This window comes from Tachysurus vachellii, chromosome 11 (genome assembly GCF_030014155.1).
Source record: "Tachysurus vachellii isolate PV-2020 chromosome 11, HZAU_Pvac_v1, whole genome shotgun sequence".
In the NCBI taxonomy this organism is placed as follows: Eukaryota; Metazoa; Chordata; class Actinopteri; order Siluriformes; family Bagridae; genus Tachysurus; species Tachysurus vachellii.
In genome coordinates this window covers 6,514,920-6,541,049 of record NC_083470.1, presented here as the reverse complement: position 1 = coordinate 6,541,049, position 26,130 = coordinate 6,514,920, and the positions used below count along the sequence as shown (strand labels likewise).

General features: G+C 37.9%; 2 protein-coding genes across 4 annotated transcripts in view; one reads left to right on the top strand and one right to left on the bottom strand.

Annotated features, from left to right (window-relative positions):
* Nucleotides 1-19,305, top strand: part of LOC132853898 (tight junction protein ZO-2) — a 49,244-nt gene extending 29,939 nt beyond the window's left edge. Inside the window, exons 6-23 of the mRNA XM_060881932.1 lie at nucleotides 1,029-1,132; nucleotides 1,870-2,023; nucleotides 6,538-6,649; nucleotides 7,288-7,397; nucleotides 7,773-7,836; nucleotides 9,390-9,540; nucleotides 9,754-9,862; nucleotides 11,835-12,054; nucleotides 12,158-12,336; nucleotides 13,336-13,431; nucleotides 13,793-13,872; nucleotides 14,065-14,275; nucleotides 14,825-14,925; nucleotides 15,246-15,470; nucleotides 16,556-16,708; nucleotides 17,071-17,409; nucleotides 17,496-17,581; nucleotides 18,103-19,305. Of these exons, the coding sequence (XP_060737915.1) occupies nucleotides 1,029-1,132; nucleotides 1,870-2,023; nucleotides 6,538-6,649; nucleotides 7,288-7,397; nucleotides 7,773-7,836; nucleotides 9,390-9,540; nucleotides 9,754-9,862; nucleotides 11,835-12,054; nucleotides 12,158-12,336; nucleotides 13,336-13,431; nucleotides 13,793-13,872; nucleotides 14,065-14,275; nucleotides 14,825-14,925; nucleotides 15,246-15,470; nucleotides 16,556-16,708; nucleotides 17,071-17,409; nucleotides 17,496-17,581; nucleotides 18,103-18,280 (2,672 nt within the window). The 3' untranslated portion in view covers nucleotides 18,281-19,305. The remainder of the gene's footprint in view (nucleotides 1-1,028; nucleotides 1,133-1,869; nucleotides 2,024-6,537; nucleotides 6,650-7,287; nucleotides 7,398-7,772; nucleotides 7,837-9,389; nucleotides 9,541-9,753; nucleotides 9,863-11,834; nucleotides 12,055-12,157; nucleotides 12,337-13,335; nucleotides 13,432-13,792; nucleotides 13,873-14,064; nucleotides 14,276-14,824; nucleotides 14,926-15,245; nucleotides 15,471-16,555; nucleotides 16,709-17,070; nucleotides 17,410-17,495; nucleotides 17,582-18,102) is intronic.
* Nucleotides 19,306-20,495: 1,190 nt separating this feature from the next.
* pierce1 (piercer of microtubule wall 1) lies at nucleotides 20,496-25,826 on the bottom strand. Of its 3 annotated transcripts, XM_060882286.1 has the most exons (5): nucleotides 25,701-25,826; nucleotides 24,707-24,920; nucleotides 23,841-24,107; nucleotides 20,836-20,914; nucleotides 20,496-20,745 (listed from the first exon to the last, which is right to left on the bottom strand). In XM_060882286.1, exons 3-5 carry the CDS (start codon nucleotides 23,984-23,986, stop codon nucleotides 20,545-20,547), a joined length of 426 nt encoding a protein of 141 aa, XP_060738269.1. In that variant the 5' UTR covers nucleotides 23,987-24,107; nucleotides 24,707-24,920; nucleotides 25,701-25,826; the 3' UTR covers nucleotides 20,496-20,544. The 3 variants fall into 3 exon arrangements, with proteins under 3 accessions (XP_060738269.1, XP_060738268.1, XP_060738270.1); XM_060882285.1 differs by having other exon boundaries at nucleotides 23,841-24,920; XM_060882287.1 differs by lacking the exons at nucleotides 24,707-24,920; nucleotides 25,701-25,826 and adding an exon at nucleotides 22,971-23,028 and having other exon boundaries at nucleotides 23,841-23,981.
* Nucleotides 25,827-26,130: the final 304 nt, after the last annotated feature.

Here is a 26,130-nt window from a genome sequence, read left to right as displayed (position 1 = left end):
AGCTGAGGAAGTGAATCTGTTTGTAAGCCAGATCAGGTGTGTTTTATTAGATGTGTTGAGCTATGCAGTACTATTGCCCTAGGGATCACAGTTCTTTATTTATGAGGACCAATTTTTAGGAAAATAGGTCTACATCATTTTTGCAAAGGTGAATGTCCCTAGCATGTAAGATTTTATCTCAGCTGGCAATGAGGATATTTTAAGCTTAGTTATTTTTGGCTGATTGATTGGCAAGAAGAGAATCTGTCTTATGATTCTTCTTATAACAACCATACTCCTCTCTTCTTTTCACCAGCAGTTCACAGCACATAGTCTGAGCCACTGGCCACATACGCAGTATCACTCCATATCATTACGGCTGCAGAAAAGGCCACTGATTTTTCAACCCTCACTGATATATATGTGCTCTAAAACTACACTGAAGGTTTGGGGGAAAAGCTGCTAAGGTGCTGCTAAGACTCTTGTGTGCTGTGCCTGGTTTAGAGCAATAAATTATTACAGAATCAGAAGCCAGCAGGTGGAAATGCATACAAAGCTATGATATAATTCTCCTGCTATAAATAGCAGACACCTTGCACCTCAAGAGAAAATAAAAACACCAGAATCTATAATATCTTTTATGCTTGATGCAAGGGCAGAACATGTCTTAAATCTCATAGCTGAAAGAATATCCCGCGTTTCGCTGACTTTTTTGTTAAGGCCACAAACAAGATATGATATTTTAAATTTGCACATTGAAGCTTAAATTATTGGACAAAATATATTTCCTCATTTAGAGCAGCACTGGCTAATAGATGATCTATATGGATTGGAAAGCTTTATTGAGGCTGTTCAGTCAGTACTCTACATTTTGGCTTGATTTCATTGGCTTTCAGTCCCTGGCTGTTTGCTGGACTGTGATGGGTTTTGCCTCAGGGTGAGCTGGGCTGTAGTCATGGCAAGTCCGTAACAATGTAGTTGAGATCAGTGTGGTGTGCTTGAGGTCAGAATTAACCAAACAGTGAGAAACTGTTTTTTTTTCCTTACAGAGTATGGTCTTCGATTGGGCAGCCAGATTTTCATCAAAGAGATGACGAGCACAGGACTGGCTGCCAGAGATGGGAATCTGCAGGAGGGCGATATCATTCTCAAGGTATCTGTGGAGTTATAACACACGACATTAATCTGTTCCTCTAACTATAATCCAAATTTGTTAGGTTCAGTCCATTTATTGAAACAATAACAAAAAACAATAACAAAAATCCCAGCTTCTGTCTTTACATTCTTTTGTACCACAACACTTATGTACTTACAACAAGCTAGTACACTTCTATTATGCATTATCAGTGGTTATGCTGCTAAAGCACATGATTACACCTCAACCATTTTGACAAACATTTCACTACGCAGTTTCATATTTATGGCCGTATCTGCATACATGCATTGAGAAAAAGCTTCATGAATACAATCTGACCAATCTCGTTCATGTCACATGGCTAAGTATCAGATATGTATCCAATCTCGAGCACACGTGAAAGTGTGAGGTCTTATGTATCTAAAACAATCCAGAAAAAAATCACATCTTTACCACATTAAGGCAAGAAATTTCTTTGTATTACTTTAAATTGGTAATGAGAATGTAGCCTAGAATAATCAGCGAAGATCTAAAGAGTTGGGGCTAAACAAATCTGTGGTCCATTCATAATGTATAACAGGAGATATAAGCTGTGACCTGAATATGTGAATATTGATAAGCACAAGAGATGCATTCACATTACATGTGTACAATTATCTGGGAATGTGCAGTTAATAAAATTTCCATGGCAGTCATCTATGATTAATTACTTTTGACACAACATTTTTTTATTTTATTTTTTTGCTGTGGGACAGATTAACGGGACAGTGACAGAGAATCTGTCTCTGAGTGATGCAGGGAAGCTGATTGAGAAGTCACGGGGGAAGCTGCAGCTAGTGGTGCAGAGGGACCACAGGCAGATCCTGGTGCGCATCCCGGCCCTGACAGACAGTGACTCCGAGCCTGACGGTAAGTAAAATCTGGAGATGATTATCGATTAACGTGATCTATTTGGCTCTAGCTTTTACTGGACCAGATATCTCACTAGCTCAGGAATACAGCTTTATAAGCATCATTCTAATACACCTTTATTCCTATAGCCCATTTAATAAACGGACTGGAGCTACAATATTAAAAGATGTCAGCAAAACAGAAATACAAATATACAATGTGATTTGATTCGCATTGCCATGATTTGATTATGAAATGGTTTACTGCAAACAAAAAAACATGTCTCTAGCAAGTGAAAATATTGTGAATATTTTTTTTTTTTATTTAAACGAAATTATTCAGCCTGATTTAAGATGATTTAACTTGTTTTAAGCTTTAAACTGTTTTACTAAAATTGGAAAAATTGAAAAATTAAAAAAAACAAAACATAAAAGTAGAATGTCTACAAATAGGTTTAACAATTAAATGTTTGCCTTACTGAAATTTTAAAATAGGAAATACTAAGTAAATTGATCTATATTTAGTATATTCAAGATATTTTTCTAATTGTAAAACGATGTAAATTTTGTAGTGTTCTCCAGCTCAATTCTATACACAGTACGGTTTTTTATTTATTTATTTACTTTAATTTAATTTATTTTGTACATTTGAAGCGTAAAACGAAGTGTATTTTGGCTCAAAGCCTTAATTCTGTTATGACTCACTTCACATTGTGTGTGAACTGTTTAGTGTTTTTTTACTGAAAATTTAAATGAAAAAAAAAATCAGATTAATGACATCTGTGCATCAATACCGAATTGTTTAAAGAGAAAATCAAGGTACATTGAAGAATCAATATTTTTTTTTCTAAGCCTAATATATACTCAAAGACAAAAAAATGGTGAAGCATAGCATTCTGAGCTCCAGGGTCTGTTTATATCACAATACTGATGCTCATTATAATCAGTTTAAGCCTTTGTCATTCTAATGAGTGTGTTTAAATAGATTTAATTTGGCATTCTTAGTCTGAGATGTTTGATCTGTTCAACCTGCTGCATCATGATTTAATATAAAACAGACGGATCTGGTTAATTAGATCAGGTAAATATCATACATCCTTATGCTAGCTACATTTCTTGAAAATAAATGACTTGTACATGTGTGTATTCATGGGTTCACAGTATCAGTGGTTTTCCATGGACATAATTTCTGCCATTATATGGATCTCATTATCATTTGCTTCATTATTCCTGGACCCTTTGAGCAGGTTGATAGCCAGAGAGCTGCACTGATCTGAAAAATCTAACGGTTCTACAAGAGCAATTCTATTTCTGTTCTTTTTATTTTACAGATAATATGTCATACTTTTAGCAGAAGGACGCCAGAGACACTGCAGCACACACTGTCCAGTTGCCATTAATCATTGTTATTGACTGTGCCTTAGCCGAATTGTAAAGCTTTTAAGCCCATCCACTTAATATATTTGTGAGACCTCTACGTTTGTGCACATATATTTTTGCTAACTTCAGTTTTTAATATCAGTCCTAATCAATAAACTGTTTTATTCATCGTAAATTCTGTGTGGTGCCTTATTTTACTTTTGGTAAATCAAAGCTACTAGGAGAAGGTTCTAACTTGTTCTGGTGAATGTAATTTGAGTGATGTTCAGAATGTTTATGACTTTTGCAGTGTTTGTTGTTAGCAGCACAGCTAATATAGTTGAAATAGCAGCATTGTTGTGAGTTCTACACTGTAATATGCTCACAGCAGTGTGTGCAGTTTAACACAATGTAAGCTTTTGTTCTGTGTCATGTGGTCTGAGGGTTTGCCAACATACTCACAAGTCAGATTTTTGGGGTCGGACATGTTTCTAAAGGTAAACAAACCTTCAGGATTTTCTCTGAATCTTATGACTTCTGTAGGGATGGAAGTCTGATAAGTAGGGCAAAGGTCTTGTGATCAAGATAGCATACAGTAGATTAGATTAAATGAAGATTACGACTGGTTAAAAATATTTATATGTTACCTGTGTATCATGAAAACAAATTTGTACAGTTAACTTTATTTGATTTTTTTAGCAGGAGGCAGGCTTTAACCCCTGGCCTTAACGCAAATCACAGCTGACTTCCAGCAAGCGTGATATGTGTTTACTTGATGTAAGCCTCTCAGCGTGTAATCTCTATTTACCAAGCTACAACTGATCACATGATTGGATTAATCATCTGTGTGAGTGTGTGTGTGTGTTGTCCTTCTACCGTTTATGGTGTCCATTATTGTGTGTGATTTTGTCTTTCTATTCATTATTGCCGATTGTGTATGCCTGTGGTGTGTGTATGTGAGGGACATGTACATGCTTATATGTACAATAGACATGGCTGTGGAAGGACTCTCTCCATTCTTAGAAGCATTGTTTATTCCTGTGTGTCTGACACCCTGTGATTTCATCTCCACCCAAAAGAGGGGACCACTCATTTTTATACACTGTCAATTTTAATTTTTTTTAACTAAGCAATGGACTCTTTCTGTCTCATATTTGCATTCTTGTTTAGCAGATACAAAAACAACAGTTAAGTGGAGTCATTTACTGTAGGGATGCACCAATCCTGATTTCCCGTTTTAATACAATTCTGATATTGAGATATTAATCTAACACTTAAATCAAATCATTTATGCAGAATACTGACAGGTTGTCAAAATGTGCCAATTTGTTGTGCTTGTATTTGGTACATATCCTAATTACATGTGGGATCTGCTAGTCAATAAGTCTAAATATTCAGTACAGGGGAGTGTCTCTAGTAGTCTGTCAATCATTTTGCTTGCCAATTCTGAAAGCTTTGCCTTTCACACGTTCTGAGGATCAACCCTACACAGCTTACATACATGAATTAGACTCGTCCTAAAAGGGTCAAACATTTGAAACGGAATTGCGATTGTTTGCATTTTGCATTTCACAAGGTCAGGGCTAACTATGGCTTTAACTATACCAAAATGTATACCGAAATTTAGCACTTTCTTGAAGACACATCAAAAAGCAGATTTACAGAAATCTAGATGTAGATTTCAATCCCTAATGATCAAACGAATGGTAGAGGCACTGGTAGCTCAAGTGGTTAACCCTCTCAGCTCCAGTGGCGTTGTATTATGGCTGACCCTGAATTGTACTGTGTGACAAAAAGAAAGGCTTCAGACTTCTGATTTCAGAAGGCATGAGGGAGAAAGCTTGATAGGATCAGACTCAAAAGCAAGCTTGTCCTCTTCAGGTTTAGGTCTCTAGTGTAAGTGTGTTTCTTCAGATGTCTACTAAGTGTGTAAAAAGGGTGTTGCATATGAGAATATAATGAATAATGAATAAGAGTCCAAGGATGAATATAGGACAGTTTTAGTGATTACAGCCACACTACTTAGGTACTATTTAGGTATCCAGGTGAGATTGTCCCTTGAAGCAAAGGTCTGTTTATGGCATAAATTCATTCAGTGTATCATGTTCGAACATTTTAGTACAATCTACTCTAGTAATATTGCTAATAGCCTAATAGTGGTATCAGATTGGTGCATCCCTATATTCACATATTAATCACTGCTACTAGTGGACACATAATTTCTACTTTTGTATCTTCTTGTTCAGTGCTCCACTTAGACCTGCTCTTGGCTGGTATCTATGGCTGGGTGTGTGTTTGTGTGTGTTTGTATGTGTGTGTGTCTTGTGCCAAGTAACAGAGTGTGTTTTAGGCATGCTGCACTGGCCACCACTGGCATTGTGAGGAGCTGAGGATTTCTCTTAAAGCAGCGGACTTGCTCTTAGGTTCACCAGCAGCACCCAGCCACACAGTAACTCCCTCCCTATCTCTATCCCTGTTTCTCACCATTTTCTTTCATCTGATAAGTGCCCTTGTGTTTCTCTTTCTGTTTGTCACGCAATCACTCTTACCTTGCTTTGTATCTCTGGACTGAATCTCGTACCTAACTTTTCTGGTTCAAATTTCGGTTTCATATCGGTGCCGTCTGTGAAATCGTCTCTAATTAACAGGAATTTTCTGAACTACCCTGGAAAAAGTAGAGCTTTAATATGATATTGTTTTACATGCATATTGTCTGGAACAATATAGCTCTGCTGTCCAAGACAGTTCACTGTATATGCTTGTGTGTCTCGTACGTCTCTTCAGCGGGGTAACGGGTGTCCTGTTACATCAGACATCTTACATACTTCTCTCCCTCTCTTCCTCTCACACACACTTTCACTGTTCTGCCTCTTTGTAACCTGTTTTAGGCTCGATTCTGCCAAAACATTATTGCCATTTTCCACTTTTGTGATTATTCTTTCCCCCTAAACATCACGAGTGGCAATGGATGTGCTGGCGATGCTGCCCTGCTTTCTCATCCTCCAGTGTGTTATGACGAGGCAGATCTTGACACATTAACACAAAGTGAATAACTCTAAGAGCTGTATGTGGGAGCGGGACCGCTAAACTCTCTCTCGGGGGTCGTCTGGTGAAGGGCTTTAGAACAATAGCGCTTATAAAATGCGTCTGACTCTCATCTGCGTTTGCTTTCAGATATCTCTGAGATGGAATCCTACAGATCATATTCGCCACAAGATGACCAAAGGTCACGGCAGTCAGACATTTCCTCCCATTCTTCTAATGAGCTGTCTAGAGAAAGTGCCAGGTACGCTCATTATCCAAAGCCAAAAGATTATGACATCCCACTATTCCAAACAAACAAAAAAATAAATGAACAAATACTCCACTTGTGAAATAGAGGATATGAACCTCCAAGAACCCACACTCACCTCCTACTGCCTGTTCAGTGCTGATTGGGGTAGAAGGGTTATTCAAGGGCAGTTTGGAAAGTTAAATGTATTTGTATTATATTGAATCCTTAGTTTTGATTGATCAGGAAGTGTTGTTTATCATTTTGTTCATATTTTCTAATTGTGATTGAGATTTCATAGACTTGATAGTAGATCAAAATATCATACGATGCTAAGTGCATCAGTTAAAATGTGTATTTGTGTGTTATATTTTATAAACACTTTAGTCAAAAATGTAACGTCAGGATTTTCATGCGTCTGGGCTTTGCTGTAGACCACATGGGTGTTTAGTCATACACATGTACCTCACTGGTTTTACCATGATATAGTTTGAAATATCACATTGAGCTTCTAAATATAAATTGTGAACACATAAGTGTTTTAAAAAGTATCTTAAATTGCACTAAAACTTTTCCTACCCTTTTAGTCAAACCATAAATCTTGTTAATGGCTACCTCTGAAACCTCGGCTAATTTACTGCTCTTGTTTCCAGAGAGGAGCCCCAAAACAGGCTGACAAAGATGGGTACGTCATTGTCTCCTAAAAAGGTTGAGCCACCAACAGTGCACATAGAGCAAGCAGATCCTCCAGAGGAACCTCCAGGTACAACCTGTTTATAGGCAATGTATCTGTCTACTTTTGTTTTTAAAACTCTCTTAATCTGCAGTTATTGCTGGCATTAACAAAAATCTTATATATTAGAAACATACTGCTATTTCATTTCTGTCCTTTTCCCACCTCTGTTACTATACTTATATATACTGAATATATACTTACTGAATCTACAGTTTTTAAATGCTTATCTTTATCTTTATAATTAGCTTACAAAGGGTGAATTTTAGCTCAATCATTTTAGACTCTCTTGATAGTACTAGAGAATTTAAAGTTGTTTGCATATATGAATCCCAGGCAAATTCATTTATACTGTAGCAGTACAGCAGAATAGATATATGTCAACATTATGTGTATTGTTTCCAGCACCGATCAGAAAAACACCCAAAATTCTGCTGCGACCTAGTCCTGAGGATGAGGAGATGTATGGGTGAGTAGTGTAGGTTTTCATATAGACTTCCTGACTCATAGGTATTTTAAGGTATTTTTTTTTCTTTTCTTTAATTATTATCATCCCATCTGCTTCATGTCTGCTCCTATCCTGATCCTGCTCAATCATGCCCACTCCCTATGACACTTGTGATCAATCCCACCTGCTCTCACGACACTCTTGATTAATCGCACATGCCTGCAAAGACTCTCTTGACCAATCTTGCCTGTTCTGGAAGACACACTTGACCAATCCCACCCTCTCCAGCAGACACTCTAGACCAATTATGCCTGCTCACAAAGACAAGCTTTTGATGGGTCTCACTTCCAGTGCTGACACACCTGTAATACATAGATACAAACTCGTACAAACAGATTTGATTCAATTCAACAAAGAGAAATTACATGCACATATACTTGCAAGAATGCATTCACGTAATGCAGAAATCATAAATGCATAAATATAAATCTCTCTCACTCACTCACTCACTCACTCACTCACTCACTCACTCACTCATTCACTCACTCACTCACACACACACACACACAAGCTAGCAAGTCCCACTAAAATAAAAACCCATTAAATTGCCATGGAGTTTAATAAATCATTTCTTTCTTCCTCTCCTGATCAAACCATTGTCATTCTCATTCATATTCATGAAGCTAAATCTATGCATGTGAATGTTTATTGTTGTGCCTTATGCTTGCTGTTTGAAAACCTTTGTATTAGTGCCAGAGCTCTTTACATTTAATATGTAATCTACTCAGTACTGCTGATTAACACATGCTAACAGTTCGGGGATTTTTCCCTGATACAGAAACAAGAACCAACAAGACGTGGTACTTTTTCTAGTACATATATAAGTCCTCGTCACAGAACAAAATGACACCATTGTTAAATTTAACAAGGGTGAAGAGCTTTGATTAAGATTAATACTCTTTGTTCAGCTCACTAGCTACTGTGAATAGTAAAAGGTTCATCGAAGGGTTTTTATATTTTGTTTTATAATTTAAAAAATATACCTTATGCTAGTAAAAAAAAAAGCTACTGGTCTATGAAAGCAAAACCATTAAGACAACATATAAATACAGCAATGAAATCAGATCCAAGTCGAAGTGTAATAAATGAAATATTTCTGTTCATTTATCTTGTAAATACATAAAACTTGGTAATGAACAGCACTTCGATCCATACTCCTGAGTACCAATAGGTTCTATAAAGAAAACCCTTGAGAGGTACTTTATCAGTGAAAAAAGCTGTATAGTGATAAATTTACACACTTGATTAATATGACATTAACAGACTAATGCATATAGATGATGTAGTACTGCTTTGCAGTCATCTGTCTTTGCTGGTACATGGTTGTGTAAAGGACTTAATGGTGCCACATGATGACGTCCTTGATAATAGCTTAATCCTTCACCCCCTCTTCCTGTCTCTTTACATGTCTTTCTCCATCTCTCTCTCTCTCTCTCTCTCTCTCTCTCCCTCTCTCTCGCTCTCGCTCTCTCTCTCTCTCTCTCTCTCTCTCTCTCTCTCTCTCGCTCCCTCAGGCAAAACACTATGATGGTGAGCTTCCAGAAAGGGGAGAGTGTAGGCTTGCGGCTCGCAGGGGGAAACGATGTGGGCATCTTCATTGCCGGTGTTCAGGAGGGCAGCCCTGCAGAGGAGGAGGGTCTTCGTGTCGGGGACCAGATTTTGAAGGTTCAACCACAGCCATCATATAAACAAAAGAAAAAGTCATCATATAAACAAAAGAATCAGGCAAATTTGGTCACCAGTCAGTCCGTCTTCTTAAAGCAATGAAGCAAACATAAATCATTACAAGCTCTACATGCATTTATTTGCTGTATAACCCATTAAAAGAGAATTTCTTTGTATATTTTGTATAAAACTGGTTGTGATTCTGACCTGCAGGTGAATAATGTAGACTTTCGAGGAATCATACGTGAGGAGGCGGTGCTCTTCCTGTTGGAGCTGCCCAGAGGAGAAACCATCACTATACTGGCACAGAGCAAAGCTGATGGTGAGTCTTAGACACTGTTACACAATAATAACAATAATGTTAGACAATGACAGACATGAGAAACTCTTAATAAAACTTGTCGGTGGTTGTTTTATACCGTGAGAAATAATACTAGTTATTTACATTGCATTTTCCTTAATTTCCTTTCCATTAAGCCTTAATGGAATCCATGTACAGTTTAACCCTCCACACTCGTAATGCCTAATACATAGTTCCCTCTTACTATGAGATGTTGGAAATGAAATTTTGATTGATATTCAGACCAGATAACCAGACACTCTTTACTGTAACATTATGAATGAACTTAAAGTTAACATGATTCGAGTGTAAACGTGATGCTGGATGTTTGGTCAGCTTATCCTTCAGGAGGAACTGTAGAAAAAAATTTACAGAAGAGCGCATCAGAATAACAATATTGACAATATTTAATTACTTCTACAACTCACATTGCAAAAAGTGTGATGAAATAGACATCTCACACACAATGCAAACATATGACCTCGATTTGGATTAAAAAAATATATATTTTGAATGCAAAATAATAGGCTGAACTGGATCGGATGCCTGATCAAGCTGCCAATAGTGATTGTTGGAGCAATAATTGTTCAATTAAAACAAATTTGCAGTGATTGATATGATAAGTACAAATAAGAATGCTCACGTAGCAATATAATGGAAATGTCCTAGATCTAACATTCAGTTAGATGTTTCAATGCTTCATCATAACACACACACACACACACACAGACACACACATGACCACTAGCTTGTTCTCCAATGGCACAAACCAGTTTGAACCAGTTCTGGTTTCTTCAATACTATGTGTATGTGTAAAAAGCATGTGCACACTCACTTCTCTGCCTTTTAAACTTTTTCAGATCGATAGCCAATTCTTCTGCAGTAAAATATTTAATAGTTATGGCTTCTGTTACTGCCTGAATATTGCTCCCTCCGAGTAGCTGTGTGTGTGTGTGTGTGTGTGTGTGTTTAAGTGAGAAATGCCTAAGCAAGCATGACAGATTTAAGAGCAGCCCTGACTGTTTATTTAATATCTAATCAGATGTGTAGTCACCCCTGTCTAATGCCTGTACGGTTCATGGTGAATTATTGTATTTGGAGTCCAACCAGAGTCTCTCCCTACCTCACAGTATACAACCAGGATGAACAACACTGACCTTTGCTGTCAGCTCTTTCTTCCTCCTTTATCAAGTCTCTCTGCCTGCTTGCTGTGAGATGAGACCTATGAAGGTCTTACCAGAGAGTTTTAAAAAAAAAATCCTGACCAGGATTGCTATAGTTTTGCTTTCAGACATTTATTACAAACCTTTATGTACCCTCTAAAGCATATACGAGGGTGAGTAGATAGAATCATATAATTTCTCTGAAGTGAAATCTTGTACTGTTAAGTAGTCTTGTTTCTATCCAATATATTGTCTTATATGTATCTTGTATGTACTGATGATATTACGTTTTGTTTTATCATATACATCAGGCGTCTCTGAACATTTTATAGGCATAAAACTAAATCATTTGTGGCAGCCTTGGAAAACCCACTGGATGTTGTGTATGATGTCTGTGCTTTAGAAACTTTTAAGATACATTGCTTAGATTTTCTTCAAAGGTGATAATGGGTAACGTAGCACTATGGTAAAAAAAAATAATAAGTCTGCCCAAAGATGAATTGGACATAAATAATAAATCAGGTTGTAGTCTGATAGTTGCTGTTAAAATGTCTTGTGCTGTAAAACTGTTTTGAGATATGTACAAAAGAGAATTCAATTCAGGACAGTCTGTATTTTGCAAAACTACATGAAAATGAAAATTTATATTTGACAATGTTAAAGGTTTTCCTTGGCTATCATATATACATCAACGTCTAAGATCCAATATTTTACTTTTAGTCAGCGAATGTCCACCAAATCATGAGATTTGTAAACCAAAGTGTTTAAAGTTGCCTAAATTCGTGTCCTAGCTTACGAAGACATCCTCGTGTCCGGACGAGGAGACTCCTTCTTTATACGAACGCACTTTGACTATGAAAAGGAACAGCCGCAGTGCCTGGCCTTTTCCCGAGGGGACATCTTCAAAGTGGTGGACACCCTGTATGATGGCAAGCTGGGAAACTGGCTAGCTATCCGTGTAGGCAAAGACAACCAGCTGCTGGAGAAAGGCATCATTCCCAACAAGAGCAGGTGAGTCGTGTGGTGGAAAGACACACAATCAGTATGGAATGCATTTATTAATAATTATGTTTAACCACTCATCCTTTCCTTCTCCTGTCTCTCCCCCTTGCAGAGCTGAGCAGATGACTAATGTTCAGCACACTCCTAAAACCTCTAGCAGCGACAGAGCTGACTTCTGGAGACTCCGCGGGCAGAGAGCAGCTAAGAAGAAGGATTTACGCAAGAACCGAGAAGAAATGAGCTTCGTCTCTACCCGCTTCCCTGCCTACGAACGGGTGGTGCTCAGAGAGGGTAGGACTCTGAGAGACAGACAGAAATTGAGGCAGCCATAATGAAATTGAGACGTGTTAAAATTATTATGGCAGTATGTGTGAATAGCTTACAGGTCTGTGGAAAATAATTAAACTGTGAAAGACTGGTACACCGTGGCATTTGTGAGACAGTGGGTGCAGGAGCTGGTGCCGATTAAACATTTAACAGCCTTGTTAGAGCCAGAACCGTTCACGGACAAACCCTGAGGGTAGAACTGACACATAGAGCGTCTCTCAGTCTCTACATTTACAATATGCTAATGAAGGAGAGAGAGAGAGAGAGGGAGAGGGAGGGAGGGAGGGAGGGAGAGGGAGTAAGAGGGGATTGGAGGGAGGGAGAGACAGACAGAAAGAGAGAGAGAGAGACAGAATGTGATTTATTCATCTGCACATGGGCACATAACTGACTAGCAGAAAGTAACAACATTAAAATTGCAACTATACTTAACCTGATTTATTTGCAGGTATTTGTAATAAAAATAAACTTTAGCTTTTTATAGTTTTTATAAACTTTAAGTCCTGAATCACAGCGAGCTTAGCATCACATAGGTTCATCTGTGCAGTCGCTTTCTTGCTTCACTCGACTCAATGTTTTTATTCATTTTTACATACTACATTTTAAAAGAAAAAAAATCTACCTTCTGCACACTACATTCATTTTTTCCACTCTTATTGTGACAGCTAACTATTTCTTTGCAGCTGGTCTAACTTTTGAAGGATTAGAAATAAAGCTGTTGAAATGGGCACTAATTTACAGTTACTATAATCAATGTGTGAATTAAGACAGAAAATATTTTCTTTTACAGTACTTTTTCTTTCAGAGTGAAGAATTTGAAGACGTATTTCAACTATTAACAGTGGATTTATTTATATATTTTAGCAGGGAGTCCTACAGTACCATGTAGAATTCAGGTCTATAATGTTTTATAATGCGCTTTCATTAAGAATTTTCTCTAACCCCTCTATATCTGTTCCTTAGCTGGTTTCAGGAGGCCTGTGGTTCTGTTCGGTCCTATAGCTGACGCTGCCAGTCATAAACTGGCCACCGAGCTGCCGGATGAGTTCATCATTGCCAGTGAGTAGAGACACACTGTATTAAAACCCTCCCTCTAGACATCCTTTTCCTGGAACTACATACACCTTGTGAAAAGGGACATAAACATGAAAAGCGTTGTTCCAACTGGTGGGCGGAGCTAGTTTCAGGTCCAGAAAAATCTTAACAGAAGCCTGAAATGGAGAAAATTTCAACATCCACAACAAAAACTGCTATATTAAAAGTTGCTAGCAATACCAAGTATTGAAAATTGTTAGCAAGACCAACTACTGATATTTCAGTGAGTTCTTCAGTAGTTACTGTTGGATGTAGAAAATTATTTAGTGTCTTTAAATTATATCATGTCTATAATTTACTCTGTTCTATGATGACTACTCATTAGAAACAGAGCCTAAAGATGCAGGGTCCGAGAAGTCTTCTGGTGTTGTGCGTCTCAACACCATCCGACAGATCATTGAACAGGTAATACACTTAACATATACACAGTGATCCTTGCACCACATGGGCATAAGTTATGTTTAAAGTATTTACATTATTTTCATGCTCTTTTTTCTTAATGACTTTTTTCAGCATGGACTTAATTTCAAATATCTTTATCATGATTGAATCCAGATATCAGTGTGTTCTGTCCCTTTTTTTACTTGCTCTCCCCAGGATAAACATGCTCTTCTGGATGTGACCCCCAAGGCTGTGGACACACTAAATTACACACAGTGGTACCCCATTGTCATCTTCTTTAATCCAGAGAGTAAGCAGGGGGTGAAGACCATAAGGCAGAGGATCATCCCTAACTCAAACCGAAGTGCCCGCAAGCTCTTTGACCAGGCCATCAAGCTCAGGAAATCCTGCTCACACCTCTTCACTGGTGAGTCGTGTGTGTGCGTGCGTGCATGCGTGTGTACGCGCATGTATGTGTGTGTGTGTGTGTGTGTGTGTGTGCAGCTTCAAAAATTACTGCAATTTTTTTTAGTTTAAAATTTAAGTGCAGTATAGTCAACTATACAGGTCTCTGTGTAAGCTGCTACTGAAACGAGAATGTATTAAAATGAGCGCATTAATATAAAGCTGTGATTGCTGTAAAATTTACAGCTGCTTCTGACCAACCGGAAGCAGGAATAAACACCTTCTGACCAATCAGTAGTGGGAGTATGCTGTGCATTTCATTACAGCAAATGTAAAATACAGGTAATATTTTATAGCAGTACTGCACAGACTTTATCTCCATTTGAGATTAATTTGTTTCTGGTATCTATCCCTGCACAGAATGCTGTAGAAGATTAGTGATTGTAGCAGTTAACTGCTAAAGCGGTTACTAAATAGATCAATAGGTTAACCTGCTGAACCAGGTGTTCAGATCGAAATGTCCTGATTTCTCTCTCTCTCTCTCTCTCTGCTTGTTTCTTTACTGTATTAGTTGTTATTGATCTGAACGCAGCCAATGATGCATGGTACGGCAGTGTGAAAGACTGCATTCAGCAGCAGCAGACCCAGGCAGTATGGGTTTCCGAGGGAAAGGTAAACCCCAGACACCTCAGTTCTCCATCAGTTCTCCAAAACCGCATCATCATTCATTTCTCTGTCTTATACTTTCAGTATCCCTTCCTTCATATTTCCAAACTTTATTCCATTATCTCTATTCGGTATATTTTGATCACTGCATGTCTTCTTATTATTGATTTGTTCGTCATATTAGACCTCTTTTGTTTCTTTCTGTGCAGTTTACTGTTCATCTTTCTTTGATTGTTCTCTACAGATTTGTTTTTGTTTGTGTGTGTGTGTGTGGGGTTTTTTTTCGCTCCTGTCTGTACCCAAGATCCATCATGTGTCTCTTTTAGCTGGAAGGGACGGCTGATGGAGACCTTGATCTCCACGACGATCGTATGTCTTATCTATCGGCGATGAGTGCTGACTATCTGAGCATGGACAGCCGTGTGACCAGCGACTATGATGACACAGCTGACGAGGGAGGAGCCTATACCGATAACGAGCCTGATGAAACACTAGAGCGTCAGCGAGTGTCAGCCATCAGTAGATCCTCTGAGCCGGTCATGCCAGAGGAGGTCAGAGAGTGCACACACACTAACACAAAGACACACACACACAAAATACATACACAAATGGAAAATTATCATCGGATACTCTGAGGCAGATTAAAGAACAGAAACACCCCCCCCCACACACACACACAACACACACACAGCTGCTATGACTGTCTAGTCAGTATTGTATTGACTGGAAAAGTTCAAATGCTTTAGTTCTGTACAAACTTATACAAACAATCTGTACATGTATACAAACAACATCCATTAGACAAAAAAAACAATAATATAGTCACAAATATTAGACACACACTCACCCCTCACAAACACACCATCGGTTACAGGGTGTTTCTCTCGTGGTTTGCACACATCATTATAAGCATTAAGATTAAAATTTCATTTAATTTAATTTCAAATTCTTTTTAAAATTGATCAAAGCCCAAAGTTACTGTATGTACATTAACACGGTCTCTTCTGCCCCCTACTGTTTTATATATATAATCACAGCATTCCCAACTAACAGCCAATACATAGACATACTGCAGTAAGATGATTTTACATTTTCACAGAATTGCTTTATTATCTCTCATATCCTATATGGTAAAGATATTTGGCTAAATTTGCAAAATATTCTTAGATTAAAAAAGTACAGCATTAACATTTTAATGCTGAAACATTAAGGATGGCTATAAGTAAGAATTTGAAGTGACTGTTTTATTTCACAGTAACGCTTCATGTTACCACTTGAATAGTGCCATGGATTCTAGACAGATGGTTCGACATGTCTTGAGTTTGAAGCAGAGGGAGTATTACATAATATGAAAAACCTGTCTGGTAATCTGAAAACTCAGCTAATGTCTTTAGCCGTATAGCTATTCTCTAGTCTGATTAAATAACTGATATAATAGCATGTGTAGAAAACTAGAGTTTCTGGGCATTTATTTCCTCTGATATAATGTTTTCAAGCATTTGATTTGGCCCAGTGAAAGAAATTTGCTGGGTCTGAATGTGGAGCACAGTAGATATGCTGGTCCAGAGTCCAGATATAAAACCTTATAAACACCAGACCATCCCTGAGAGTGTGTGATCTTACGCTTGTCCTGTAGATCCTCAGGAAGTCCAGCCCAGAGATTCGCTTCAACTCCCGCATGGGTGTGGTGAGCAGAGAGTCGCCGGTTGAAACCAGTCCTCCAGTAATGTCTACCTTCCTCCCCGAGCCACCCAGGGTCAGCCGTTCAGCCAGCCCTGCAGTCATCCAGGTGTGACATTTGTCTCATAGAGCCAGTAATACTAGAAGAAATATATAACTATTGTATGTTTTGTACCTAATTGAATAGCGAGAGATACATTGCTGACAGAAGCTAAAAAAAAAACAAAAATAAAAGTTCACATTGTAAGAAAGATGGTAATTAAATGCACTATTCAATATATTCTGTAATATGAGACTTTAGGAAGATCAGATGCTGGTTTAATGGATGATAAGACTTCAAAGTATTTAGCAAATTAATGGTATTACAACATCAGATCCTTTTACCAATGCAAAAATGCTCATCTTTGTCAGAAAAACTTTGCCTGGCATACCAAGAGCTTTACAGTATCTAATGTGGGCTGTTTTCCTCAGGTGAAACCATTGGCTCAAGGTGAGACCCCCCATGGACACTTCAACCAAGCACGAGATCAAAATGCCAGCAACCCTGCCAGCATCGAACACCATCATGTCCAAAACTCGCCCAGCATCACCAAACCTCTCCCACCTCCTATAGCACTAAAGCCCACTTCTGTGCCTCGAAGCCCCAGAGGTCTGCTGGATAGTCCAGTCAAGGACCGGGAACCTCCAGAGAAGAGCCCTGAGGACCCTTCCAAAAAGTCCTTTTTGGGCAAGCTGAAAGCCTTTGAGAAGATGGACCAATTCGCAAGAGCACAAAGACTTGTGGAGCTACAGCAGGCCCAGGAAGCCAGGGTAATGAGGATGTGTGATAGTGTATGAAATAAATTTAACGTTAAAAAATAAATTGCATGAAACGCTCATAGTACTCTGCTTGTTAGTTGGAGATTGCTCAGAAGCACCCAGACATCTATGCTGTCCCCATAAAATCGCCGAAACTGGACCACAGCAGACCACAGCCTATTGGGTAAGTGCTGTTTCCCCTCAGGAGTAAGAAATGTTTCCATGACCCAAAAAAAGAAACCTGCTTGGTGACCAAAGCATCATGTCCACTCATTCTAGTCCCTGTCCCTGATTCAGTGGCAACAGTCAGAAAAAGTAAAAATAGAAACTAATAAATAAATACTAGTGGATGGTTGTACACATTTTTATCGTTGGAAAACAATATTAGGTTATGTGACACTGACAGTGTGTCAAGCTGCCTCTGTTCTTGCCATGATCTATCAACTGTAATTAGTTTCTCCTTCATTTTCTGTAATATCCCTGTGAATAACTGAAGCACAGCCCCTGACCATCTCCTATTGAAGACACCTGGCCACTTTAGAGTAAATTCTGTGACTGTGGGCAACTTTCCCCCCCCAAACCATCCATGTATGTTTTGTACCTGATTGAATAGCAAGAGATACATTGCTGACAGAAGCTAAAAAAAATCATATTGATCGCTACTAACTTCTACTTCTACTTCTAACCCTGTATCTCTGTGCACAGATCCAGCGCGAGGCCGGAACCTCAGACTCCTCCCTCCAAAGTGCCCTACTCAGACAGTATTTCAGCCTGCCTCAGCAAAGAGGACACAGGTGAGGAAGAGTACCAGCAATGGTTAGCAGACCCGACCAAACACGGCTACTATCACAACACACAAGAATATCAGGACACAGAGCTGTAGAGCTAAGTCTGCTAGAGCTCCACACACTGTTCCACCATTCCACCAACAGGGCTTCCAACAGCTGCTCACGCCCAAGCCTTTCTGCTTATTTTTTTTTTTCCTGATCTTTTATAATTTCAGATTTAATTCCATGTGGACAAGATGGCATATTTGTTAATAACATATATTTCTATATATTTATGCCAGTTAATTTTTTGTCCTTTGTGTGGAAGGAAGGAGCCACTTTTTTCTTGCCTATGCAACTGTTTTTTTTTTTTTTGTTTGTTTTTTCCCAGAGCTACTGAAACTTCTTGCCATGATTCTTTGTCTTTTGCTACATGACAACCAAAAGCCTGGCACGTGAAACAGGCTAGCTATTTTGTTACAGTTTGTTATTTTGTATGCCCAATGAAGCAAAATGCCTGCAGAATGGTCTGAAAAGGCCACTCTTTGGAGTGCAAACTTCTCAGACTTTGCATTCCGTCATTTCTGATCACGAGTATATGATTATAAGATACAATACACTGGATTTTGTTACGATGTTTTGAAGTGCCTTTTACTTTCTGACTAATACGGAGGTGTGGGGACTTGACAATCCAGACCGCTGGACAATAAATATTATTCTGCTGCTCACAAGCTTCAAGGGCAAACAGGGAAAAGACGACACCAAAACCCTTAATACTATAATAATGTTCACCTGCCACCCCTGTCTTTACTGCTAGCAACAGCCAGGAGTAATGGAGTGTGTTCCGAGTTGTGTTTCCCACAGCCTGGCTCAGGTGTGTGTGTGTGTGTGTGTGTGTGTGTGTGAGAGAGTCTGTCTAATGTGTTTGCTGTACATTGCTATATGTTATTTTGTTCCTCACAGCATTTCATTTTGTTTCTATACTTCGTTCTGTGTTAGTCTGCTGTACCTTTACATGGTTAAAAAGTGCTTTTATAATTCATGAACAATGTTTTGATGGCCTCCAGTTTGTGTACATATACAATACATGCGTACACTTGACTGGACTTTAACACCAAATAAAAAACTCTACTGAACTACAGCTGGTAGAATCTTGTTTCTTCTTTTTAATTAAAGGTGTTTGAATGTTCATATCTAAATGATTATTTAAAATTGAGCATCAGGCCCAGTTAGTATAAATGAGCTAGCAGGGCCAAGCCCCTTCTCTGTTCTCTCAAGAAAACAATACAAAAAAAATAAGCCTCAGCTGGTTTAAAGTAGATGGTATAAAGTACAACAGCTATACTAATGGTTGTAAGTGGAAATACACTGAACATATGGCTTGCACTAAGGCTAAATTTTTAAGCCTGCTTTACTGACACGTGTATGTGGCAGTTTTGGAAAACTTTAAGTAATGGTCTAATTTTAAAATAGAAAACTATAATTGGAAAAATCCTCACTCTTGATTAGGTAGCACACAACATATATTTACTCTACAATCAGTATTAACACAGTTCTATTAGATCTATGGTTTTACAGTACACCCTCCTGTCTTTGATAAGCAGTGAGAGTTCCATTTGGAGCTGAAAGCCATCAGTTAATGCCTTTATGGCATACGGCAGTGGAGTTTCAAGGCTGTGGGTTGTAGTTCGGAGGATCAGGGTTCAAACCCCAGCCCTGCCAATCTGCCACTGTTGGGCCCTTATTCATCTCAGCTCCAGGGGTGCTGTATCATATCTGACCCTGCGCTCTGACCCCAACCTCCAAAAGGTGGGATAAAAAAAGCGTCTGGGGTTTCTGTGAATCACCTGTTTAATTGTTATTCTAGTTTTTAGAGTAAACTGATCAAAAACCTTTGACTGGCCGTATATGTTCATTTCAAGATGAATGGACACACATTTTAGTTATTTTAAGTCACATTTCAGTTCCTTCAGCATAAAAGAAATGAACACAACATCACACAAACACTCTTGTGATATTCTAAGGAGCAATTTTCTTTGGTTCAATATGCATTGTATAACACCACTACATATTCAGCCAAAGCTCTCTTTGATTCATGTGTGTTGGGAGTAAAGCATTCATAGAAAGTAATTACATATACAGTAATTACATTTACATACAGTATTGGTAGAACTGACTTTCAGGATTGTTGCCATACGTGTTTATTTTTTAGTATTACTCTGGATAAATCTAGAGCTTTAAGGCAGCAGAGCTACTTGTTCCTCCACTGTTCTGCAAATAAATCATGCAATAAAGTGTCTGGGATATTTTGTGTACATGACTTTTGATAACTTCATTAAAAAGCATTTTATTCATTACAGGCCAAAACAATGTATTAGTCTCAAATCTTGTTAGTATCTGTTTGATCGTTTCCTGCAGTGTGGCATAAACGATGGAAAATGATTCTGTCGTGCATAATGTTGATGGCATTTGGCCCGGTGATGCGACTCTTCTCCAGCCATGTGTTGATGCCGCTATCGCGAGACATTCCACTTTTCATGATGTGGTCTGAAAACCGGTTCTGACGGCCATGAAAGGATGTCTGAAATAAACGATGGAAGAAAGTGAAAACACATTTGATTATAACTGGGACCCAAAAATGTGAGAATTGTGTTACAGTGCACAAATGTACCGGCATTTCATGAACTGTAGGTTTTCTGCTACCATATGTCTGGCTGGTGGTTTGGTACAGCAGGTGGATCCTCTTCTTACTGCAATGGAAGAAGAGCGAATTATGAGCTTCAGGATGTTTAATTCCTCCTCAATTTCCATCACTTCTAATTCCCACCAACTAGTACTGTAGCTAGCTCTTCCTTATCTAGCTAGCTACCAACCATTTGCAGGAACCCTGAGGGTTAGGATTTACATCACAGGGCGGTTGAATACACCGATTTTTAAACACAAACCTCACAGACACACGATTGGCTAGTCTTTCTCTGATTGACAGAAAAGAAAAAAAAATTAGGGGTGATATTTGATGCACATTTAACATTTGTTCCCCCTGTTCAGAACACTGTAAAGACATCATTCTTTCATTTAAAAAACATTGCCAAAATGTGTCCTATGCTGTCACTCCCGGTGGCTGAAAAGTTGATTAATATCTTTGTGTTCTCTCATATTGATTATTGTAATGCTTTGCTGGTCAGGGTCTCAAACGCTACCCTAAATACAGTTGGTTCAAAATTCAGCCGACCGAATCCTGCCTGCAACCAGGACAAGGGATCACATCACTCCACTCTTGGAGTCCTTACATTGGCTCCCTGTCAGATTTCGGATGGATTTTAAAATACTTATGCTTACCTACAAAGCTTTCAATGGTTTACCTTAATGAGCTTTTAGCCCCCTACACACCTGTGCGTGCTCTCTGCTCTTCGGAAACCGGCCTTTTAATCGTCCCACATACCCGTTTACAATCTACTGGTGATCGGGCATTTTCTTCTGTAGCTCCAAGACTCTGGAATTCCTTGCCTGTTTGGATTAGGCAAGCAGAATCCCTTAGTGTCTTTAAATCCTCCCTTAAAGGTTATTTCTCTAGGGTAGCTTTTACTTGAAATTGATTTTTTTTATCTTACTTGTTTTGATAGTATGTTCTTATTTGGTGTGTTTTTATATCTTACTTATTGTAACGTATTATTTGTATAATTGTATGTTTCCTTTTATTATCAGGATATGGTACATCCTTTTCTGTTGTGCTGTGGAGCCCAAAGCTATCTTAAATTTGTATCTTCAGTGCAAGCATGCAGAGACGCCAAACTTTTTTTTAATGCTAAATATAATATTAGACAGGTTTAAATACAGTATGTACCTAAACACATTAACATAAACAAAGCAAACCCCCATTTTACTCCTTTCTCTTATTGTCTCAGCTATCCATTAACTGTACACTATGCATCAAATGGACAAGCTCCTGCATATTTCTGTTTACGATATCTTATCAAGTTCAGAAATATACATTATTTATATATATATATATATATACACACACACACACACACACATCTTGACCATCAGAGTTATCCAAGTAAAAGTACTTCTGGAAATATTTACTCAAGTAAAAATCTTTATATAGTAACTTGAGTAAGAGTAAAAAAAGTATTACTGAAAAAACTACACTCCGTCCAGGGTGTATCCTGCCTTGATGCCCAATGACGCCTGAGATAGGCACAGGCTCCCCATGACCCGAGAATAGTTTGGATAAGCGGTAGAAAATGAATGAATCAAAAAAACTACTCAAGTAGCTAGTTACTTCTGATCTAATTGATTTGAAACAACAACCCAGAATTTCAAACTACTTGAAGAGCTTTCACACACCTCTCCTTGAGAGTCTCTTTGTTCTTCTTATATAAAACAGTTTGAAGTAAAGTAGCCTATCTCAGTCCAGCGATGGGCACATTAACGTCACATAACCTGTCATTTACATTAAAATCTCAAACTCACACCCAGATGTTTTTCTAACAGTTAACTCTTAAGTTTATTTTTACATTCACAACACAACCTTGTCAGCATCTGCATTTAAAACAAGCTAATTGTTCAAAATAAAAATTTATTTTGTATGTATGTTTTACACTTTAGTGAGGGGTCTGGATTTGTGTACGCTGTGATTCCAGGTTGTTTTGGTGCACACAACAAGCATCGCATTAAGTTTTTTCACTACACACACACAGATACGGGGCAGTCGCAGCCCCAGCATGGCCAAGCTGCTACTGTTGGGCCCTTGAGCAAGGCACTTAACCCTTTCTGCTCCAGTGGCGCTGTATCATAGCTGACCTTGTGCTCTGACCCCAAACTCCAAAGATGAGATATGTGAAGAAAGAATTTCCCTGTGCTGCAACGTAGATGTGACAAATGTACTTGAGTAAGAGTTAGAAATACACATCAAAATATACTCTAAAAGTACTATACTTTACTTATACTCAAGTAAATATAATTCTTTACAACAAAAACATATACTCAAGTAAATATAATTCTTTACAACAAAAACATATACTCAAGTAAATATAATTCTTTACAACAAAAACATATACTCAAGTAAATATAATTCTTTACAACCCACTTCTGCTAACTAGTTCTACACAATAGTCAGTGCTGTAGCTTATGAGTGTGTCTGTGGCTGGATAAACCTCTGGACTGCAGTATTAAATAATTAAAGACTGATAATGAGAGGCTTCAGTATGCTGGAGTAAACAAACACTCGTTTAAAATGAGGTTTTAGAAGAAAGTGTTCAGCAATTCAGTACTTTTCTAATAGTAGCTAACAACAGGCGGCTACATTTACTTTTCTTTGCTAATGCTGTTGGTTAGAAATCAAGTCAAATTCTAATGCGAAAAATTGCTAAAACTTATGAGATAAAGTTGAGATAAAGCTGAGAAAGTTTTAGATAGAAGTAAACAGGAAAACGTGACAATTAGCATAATGCTAACAGTTAAAACCCTTAAGTATATTTGAGTAGATTCAAAAGCAGCAAACTTGACTCGTATTATCTAGAAGTCTTAGTATATTATTCTCATGTAGAACTTTATTAGTCATTTCTACACCCGTGTATATAATACAGAATGAGCAATAAGTAAAAATGACACACGCCAATTCTGGTTTAATTGCCGAAAAGCTGGTTTAAAAGCTAATTAACTTCAGCTCACCTGTAACCTTTAAAGCAGTCGGGATTGTTGAAACGTTTGGGCAGATTTTCATTCACCCTGTAAACGTCGTTTGTTTTCACGTTGATGTTTTGATCAGGCTGATTCTGCTCCATGTTTATTCCCGCATCTAAACACTCAGCGTCCATGTTTATTGCTTAATTAACCGCTAATTAAACACCAGTGCAGCACAGCTGAGTTTGTCTGGTTGAGTTTGTCACTGTTGCCATCAACAGTGTAACTATGTGACGTAATGACCGTTTTGGGAATCTAGAATGAGAAACCGCACAATAGCGTTTTAAGTTGTGTTCCAGAGGAGGGCGCTGTTTACTAACACAGCGTACTGTCTGTGTTCATTGTGCTTTAATGATACGTTGCTGGCATAAACTTCATTTAGTAAAGAATATAAAACACCAAATCTAGAACGGAATTAGATATCAGATAACCCATCCAGTCACAAATAATTAATTCTTAAATATGTATTAAAACACAACCTATATATAACACACAACCTATAGATAAAAATATTAAAATGTTAAAATACAATTAGAATTAGTTTGTTAGAAATAGGTATATCTGTCACTATACTACTACTACTACTACTACTACTACTACTATTACTACTACTACTAATAATAATAATAATAATAATAATAATAATAATATATGATTTTGTATTGAACTGAAGCTCAATTTTATAATGCAATGTACAAGTTACCTGCAAACAAAACTGCACAGAAATCCCACAGGACATATGTCTCAACATTAAAAACCCATATCTCCTACAGTATACAGTATCACCAGTAATTGTTATTTCATGCACTCATTCATTAAAAACAAATAGTAAATGTCCAAACAGTAAAAATCACATGTAAATTGCAGTCTTCATGATGCTCCTTTTTCCTGGACTCCAGAGCTGTAGCTGCAGTGTCAGGTAGCTTAATGCCTGCCACAGTGCATTATTACTCACGGTACGAGTTTGAGGCAGGCCTAGCGCGTACCAAAAGTAATAATGAGCTGGGAAGCAGGCCAGTTTATCTGATATTAGATCACCCTTCTTCTGCTCAGTTGATCAGGGACCTCCTGTTAAAAAAAAGAACAAATGGTACAAATCAGCAAAATAGTTCTCAGCCATGTGAAATGGGTCAATTCCACTGTATTGTCATAATAATAATAATAATAATAATAATAATAATAATAATAATAATAAAAGAAAATAATAATAATAATAATAATAATAATAATAATAATAATAATAATAATAATAATAATAATATGGACTGGTGCCCCACAGTCTATTCCCTGTCTTTCTGAGATTCATCCAACATATGAGTTAATAATAGTTAACTTTTAAGAATTGAATAATTAAGAGTTAATAATAAAGTTAATGATAATATCTATTTTAAAATGCCTTTAGAATCTTTTTCAGGTAACTAAATGTGCAGCACTTCTGATATTTCTTCTGAAAAATATCTAAAATCTATTATATAAACTAAATTATATAATCTAAAATATCTAATCTATATCTAAAAGAAAAAGCTAAAATAAATAGCTAATAAATATCTAACGCATTAATTAAAAAAATGTTGGAGACTAGTGTACAATTCTAAAAGCTGCCACAAGGAGGCGCACGAGCGGAAACTGAATAACTGCATTTCAGTTAAACGCTGTCAAACTTTCCGCCCGTATACACAAGACACTACAATGCATAAGAAATAAACTCCCAGTAGTTACTTTACACTGTATACTAAACTCGCAGTAGTTACTTTACACTGTATACTAAACTCCCAGTAGTTACTTTACACTTTATACTAAACTCGGAGTACTTTACACTTTATACTAAACTCCCAGTGGTTACTTTACCTGTTACTGCTGTTTAATGTCCCAGTGAAGCAGTAAAGCTGAATGAGTCCCTCTAAGGCCACTGGAGGTTTGAAGAATGGTGTGAGGTTTGGTGTGAGCTCTGTCCCTGTAGCTGGACTGCAGAGAAATGAGACGCCTTTCCCAACGATGAGCTGCTTTTTATTCTGCCTTCCTGTGGAAGCTGGGAATCGGACGGTCATTCCCAAACCGGAATTCCTGTGTGTGTTTGGGACTGATAAAACTGCTGTGGAGAACAGGCTCCATCCTGCCTGAAGCACCTAACTTACAGTTTTAATCCACACAGCAGAGTGTGTGTGTGTGTGTGTGTGTGAGTGTGTGTGTGTGTGTGTGTGTGTGTGTGTGTGTGTGTGTATAAAATAGCCCTCTCACACTTATAGGAAGATTTCTAAGAATTTCTTTTCTGAAATGA

Coding starts and splice junctions, on each gene's coding strand:
- pierce1 (XM_060882285.1), bottom strand. CDS start 23,986: ATGGACGCTGAGTGTTTAGATGCGGGAATAAACATGGAGCAGAATCAG. Junction 20,915..23,840: donor GACTGCTTTAAAGGTTACAG/GTGAGCTGAAGT, acceptor CTTCCATTGCAG/TAAGAAGAGGATCCACCTGC. Junction 20,746..20,835: donor CTACAGTTCATGAAATGCCG/GTACATTTGTGC, acceptor CGTTTATTTCAG/ACATCCTTTCATGGCCGTCA.